Below are 6,141 nucleotides of genomic sequence, written 5' to 3' on the forward strand. Positions count from 1 at the left end.
TCGGAGAGGAATATCAGAGGAAAAATCGCCTTATGTACACAAGGCCTCGAGGTAGAAGCTGCCTCTAGACTGCTCGTCGATTTTGCTTTTCGCTGCAGTATTTTAGGGTCTCATTTGTTTTTCTTTTCTTTTTTTGGGAGTATTTTTACTTTGGGTGTGGAAATAGGAAAGGCGATCGGATGCGCGCACGTAGAAATAAAATGTACGCGCGCATGTTCGCGCACATACGGACGCACACACACACGAAAAAATCACTCGAACGCACAAACACACAGACACACACACACACACACACACACACACACACACACACACACACACACACACACACACACACACACATACATACACACACACACACACACACACACACACACACACGAAAAAATCACTCAAACGCACAAACACAGACAGACACACACACACACACACACACACACACACACACACACACACACACACACACACACACTCATACACAAACAAATAAACACAAACACATTTTCTGACTTCCACACTTCCTGCATTTACCCCGATCCCATCCTATCTGTCACTGGTGGTTCTTAACATTTGTTAGAGTCACGGACCTCTTTGATAATCATTATAATAATAATGATAATAATGATAATAATGATGATTATAATGATAATGTTAATGATAATGATAATAACGATAATGTTAATGATAATAATCATAATCATAATAATCATAAAAATAGAAATGATAATGATAATAATGATAATAATAATGAAAATAATGATAATAACAATGAAAGGTATGGAACCCCTTTCCCAGAAATATTTACATAAACACAACTTTGCATGCAATGTGTATTATGTACTTTTTTGAGATTTGATTCTCTCATCCATACATGAGATACGCAGAGTATTATTAAACTTTAAAGGAAATAATCCTTAAAAAAAAAAAACACACACACGTTCCTTTTTATGCAAAACAAAGAAAAAGAACAGATATAAATATAAATGTTTATCTGATCTGCACGGATCCCCTGAAGCCCATCCACGGACACCAGGTGAAGGACCCCTACTCTAAACAGAGGAATAGAGTAGGAAATCTTTCTTCCTTTGATCGGCGAAAAACGTGCCCTGTTACATCCTCGACAAGCGATGAAAAAAAGCGAGGGATAACATTGAAGAAAATGTATTTATTTCTGTGAAATCTGTCGCTTTTTGCAATTGACTCCTTTGAAGGGATAAACGGGAAATGAAATCAGTTTGTGGATTCGATATTTGTTATGTTTTATATTTGTATCACTTTCTTCCCTGAATGTTCACGAGTTCGTTCCAAAATATCTTCCACCCGTTTCTACCGTTTTTATCATTTGGATCTCTCAATATATCTGGTTCTTTTCGAATTTTCTTTTCGTTTTCAGCTGAAACTTTTCAATTTATTTTATGTATGAGAGATAATAGGAGTTCTATTTCAGGGGTTTATAATTGCCAGTATTCTGTCAATACATCAGAAAAAATATAAAAGCAATTTGTTGGGTAAAAGGGCAATAAAAAGTTTATCCTACGCTATTATCACAAGTATCATACGCATCATTATAATCATAATTGTTATTGTTAGCATTATTGTTAGTATCGCCATCATCAAATTTTCCATTCTTCTCTTTAAACCTCCTGTACCAAAATCTAACGTTAGTGACCATGTCTTTGAACCTAAGTCACGTACACCTAACAGCTATTCCTAATAAGGGGAAGTTCCATTAAGCGTGATCATGCATGGTACCATTCACGCAGTTAAAGTCTAAGCCTTTTCGCTTCATAGGTTAGGTTTCTACGAAGGAATGATAAATAGTTTCCTATTCTTCATCATCTGTTCTTCACCATCTCTCTCATCATCCATTCTTGGGTCTGTTACTGCAGTCACTGTCGTTGGCACCGCAGCTCACATGTTTCTTATACTGCCTTGGCACTGTATGGCACCGTTGGCCATCACTCGAACCCAGGACACGTCAATAACAGGTCAAAAAAGGGAAATTTACGATGGCCATTATGAACAACATTATCTGAAATTCCTCCCTTTAAACTTGAATGCTTTCTTAGGAATATTTTGAATAAGTTATGCCTCGAGATTCCATACAAATAACAGAACTATGATTATCACTATTATCATAACTATCATTGTCATCATTATCACTATCAGCATATGAGAGAGATAGATAGATAGATAGATAGATAGATAGATAGATAGAGAGAGAGAGAGAGAGAGAGAAAGAGAGAGAGAGAGAGAGAGAGAGAGAGAGAGAGAGAGAGAGAGAGAGAGAGAGAGAGAGAGAGAGAGAGAGAGAGAGAGAGAGAATGAGAATGAGAGAGAGAGAGTTAGAGAGAGATAGAGAGATAGATAGATAGATAGATAGATAGTTAGATAGACAGAGAGAGAGAGAGAATTAGAGAGAGAGAGAGAATTAGAGAGAGAGAGAGACTTAGAGAGAGATAGAGATAGAGATAGATAGATAGATTGAGAGAGAGAGAGAGAGAAGAGAGAGAGAGAGATAGAGAGAGAGAGAGGAGAGAGAGAGAGAGAGAGAGAGAGAGAGAGATAGGAGAGAGAGAGAATGAGAGAGAGAGAGAGAAAGAGAAGAGAGAGAGAGAGAGAGAGAGAAAAGGAGGAAGAGAGGGGAGAGGAAAGAGGAGAGAGAGAGGGGGAGAGAGAGATTGAGGAAGGGAGATTAGAGGATAGAGTTTAATAGAAAAAAGATAGAGAGGGAGAGAGAGGAGGGGGAAAGGAAAAAAGGAGAAGAAAAGGAGGGGAAGAGAAAAAGGGGGAAGAAAAAAAGGGGGAAAGGGGAGAGAAAAGGAGGAGAGAGAGAGGAGGAGATTTTTAAAAGTAGTTAAAAGGTTTTAGAAATAAAAATTAGAGGAGAGAGAGAGAGGGGAGAGAGAAGAGAGAAAAAAGAAAAGAAGATTAGAGAAAAAAGAAAAGAATGAAAAAGAGAAGAGAAAGGGGAAAGAGAAAAAAAAGGGGGAGAGGTTTTAAATAAATAATAGATCGAGATAAGAGAAGATAGAGAAGGATAGAAGAAGAAGAAGAGAGAGAGAGGGGAAGGAGAGAGGAGAGAGGAGAGAGAGAGAGAGGGAGAGGAGAACAATGGCTTGTAATCCCGATCGACTTTTTTTTTAAAAAATCTAAGAACACTCCCATTTTTAAAATTTGGTAGTATGTGAGTGATGAAATGTCAGTATTAGAAATGTTGCCTTGACTCACGTTTTTGATTTTGGGCTTTTGTTATTGTTGTTTCTATCTTTTTTGTCTTATTATCTTATCATTATTTTGTTCTGTTTTCAATTATTATTTTTATTATTATTTTTATTATTATTTTTAAATTTTATTATCGTTATTATTATTATCATTTTAAATTTTTATTATTATTATCATTTTTAAATATTTTATTATTTTACATAATTATTATTTGATCTTGTTTTTCCCTTATATTATTATTATTATTTTATTTTTTTATTATTATTATTATTTTTATTTTTATTATTATTATTTTTATTATTATTTTATTATTTCTTTTTATCATCATCTCCATTTCGTCGTCTTCATCTCACTCACCATTTTTATGCAATGACAAAGCATTACTACTAATTTCATCATCATATTTACATACAGTTCTATACGTTGGTGTAATAGTTTTTTTTTCGTTAATTAATTTATCTATTTCTTTTATAACAAAAGATCTTCCTCTTATAATGTTTTCCTGAGGACTCTACTTTACAGGACAGGAAAAGTGTTTTTTAGTAAATTGCAAAGACTAGTTCTGGTTTTCTCAAAATCTCAGGTTGCGAGAAGGCCAGCCGCTTGCAAAGGTGTGTGGGAGACAGGTCGACCCCCCTCTCTCCTCTCCCCCTCCTCTCTCTTCCCCTCTTTCGTCTCCCCTTTCTCTTTATTCTTTCTCTCTTATCCCCTTCTTTGTGGCCCCCTCTTTTCCCCTTTCTCTTTCTTTTTTTCACCCTTTCCTTTCTCTTTTTTTTTTCTTTTTCTTTTCTCTAATTTTTTTTCTCCTTTCCTCTTTTTTTCTCATTTTTTCCCCCTTCCCCTTTCCTTCTCCTCTCTTTGTTCTCTCTTGTCCCTTCTCAATTCTCTTCCCTTTTTCCTTCTTCCCTCTTTCTTCGTTTTTTCTCTGTCTTACCTTCCTCTTCCTCTCAGCTTTGCTTTTTCTCACCTTCTCCTCTTTATTTCTCCTTTTCCCCCCCTTTTTTTTTCCCCTTCCTTTTTCTTTGCTTTTACTTATATCCTTTTTTTTTTTCACCGCTTTTCCGTTCTTTCCCCCCCCCCTCTCCTCTCTCTCTCTCTCTCTTCTTCCCCTCTCTTCTCTCTTTTCTCCTTTTCTCTCTTTCCTTCTTTCTCTCTCTTCTTCTCTCCTCCTCTCTCTTCTCCCTCTCTCTCTTCTCTCTCTCTCTCTCTTCTCTCTCTCCTCTCATCTCTCTTCTCTCTCTTTCCCTCCCCCTTCTCTCCTCTCTCTCTCTCTCTCTCTCTCTCCCCCCTCTCCTTCTCCCCCTCTTCCCCTCCCCTCTTCTCTCCTCCTCCGCTCTCTCTTCTTCTCTCTCTTTCTCCTCTCTCTCTCTTCTCATCTCTCTTTTTTTCCCCCCCCCCCCTCTCTCTTCTCTCTCTCTCTCTCCTCCTCTCTTCTCTCTCTTCCTTCTCTCTCTCTCCCCTCCTCTCCTCTCTCCCCTCTATCTTCCCCCTTTTTCCCTTCCCCTCTCCCCCTCTCCTCTCCCTCCTCTCCTCTCTCTCTCTCTCACTTCTTCTTCTTTTTTTTTTTCTTCTTCTTTTCCTTTTCTCTCTCTTCTCTGTGGCTCATGTAAAAAATTGAATGGGTTTTCCCCCGGCACCAATTATCCAAATGTTATTTTCAACATTGCACATAAACGAGAATTTTTTTAAACTCAACAATAAAAAAATTTAAAAGGCCCGTGTATTATAGTGAGCTTCATTTTGAAAACATATTCAATAGATAGGTATTATTTTTGTAATAGCCCGCCGTTAATTATTATGAAATAGAAATGGGGGAAAGGATAAATTAATCCTTTGTATATATAAGTCATACTTTATATCGCTTCATTTCCTAAATTTTACAAATTATTATCATTATATTAACTTTTTCTTCTTTTTCGTTTTTTTATTTTAGTTATTTTAGTTACTTATTTTTTAAAAGGATTTTTCTTTGCAATGGATAAACGAGAGACCGATATAAAGTCATGTTTAAATCAGGGGACATGAGTATAAAACCTCATTGCATTGTAATGGTTGGGATTGACGTTTTCATTTCCCAGACACTTTAAAAAAAAACAACAGAAATAACAATGCTTCGAATTGGCGGGCATAATATCTTGCGAATAAATTGCTATTATGAATTGTGTGAAACCTCTTAGAATCAATATAATTTGTAAGTTGGCGTACTCAGTTTTGTATATATTGCATATATCTTTATGACATACTAATTCCCAGGCGCTGTATTATTTATAAAATTTTTTTGGTGTGTGTGTGTGTGTGTGTGTGTGTGTGTGTTGTGTGTGGTGCGGGTGTATATATATAAAAATATATAATATATATATTTATATATATATATATATATATATATATAAAATTTTTAAATTATTTTATTATATATAACACAATAATATTAAAAAATATAAAAATATATAATTATATATATTTTTGTTCTCTCTCTCTCCCTTTTTCCCTCTCTCTTATATATATAAATAATTATTATATTTTATATATTATATATATTAAAAATATTTTATATAAAACATTATTTTAAATTTTTATTACATATATTGTATATAAAAACACACACACACACACACACACACCACAACCCCAACACCATATTAAAAAATAATATTAAATAATATATAAAAATATATTTATTATAAAATATATATATCAAATTATACAAACACACTTTTTAAAAACCTGTCTTATTTCCGAGATTTGAAAATTAATCCGGCTCCTCTCAAAAGTCATGATTAAAATTTTCAAAATTTAAACCAACCCAAAAAATATTATTTATTTTGCCGCCCCTTTGGGGTTTTTTAAACTCTAAAAATCACCTATACCTGAATTATTGTTTCTTGACGCTTACACTCTTTTTTTCATTATTGTTTT

General features: G+C 34.7%; 1 protein-coding gene across 1 annotated transcript in view; it reads left to right on the top strand.

Moving 5' to 3' along the window:
- The window catches only part of LOC125041397 (aquaporin-like), a 10,779-nt gene that overhangs the window by 51 nt on the left and 4,587 nt on the right, over positions 1-6,141 (top strand). Inside the window, exon 2 of the mRNA XM_047636357.1 lies at positions 1,016-1,066. Coding sequence (XP_047492313.1) covers positions 1,016-1,066 — 51 coding nt within the window. The remainder of the gene's footprint in view (positions 1-1,015; positions 1,067-6,141) is intronic.

Source organism: Penaeus chinensis, chromosome 1 (assembly GCF_019202785.1).
Source record: "Penaeus chinensis breed Huanghai No. 1 chromosome 1, ASM1920278v2, whole genome shotgun sequence".
Classification (NCBI taxonomy): domain Eukaryota; kingdom Metazoa; phylum Arthropoda; class Malacostraca; order Decapoda; family Penaeidae; genus Penaeus; species Penaeus chinensis.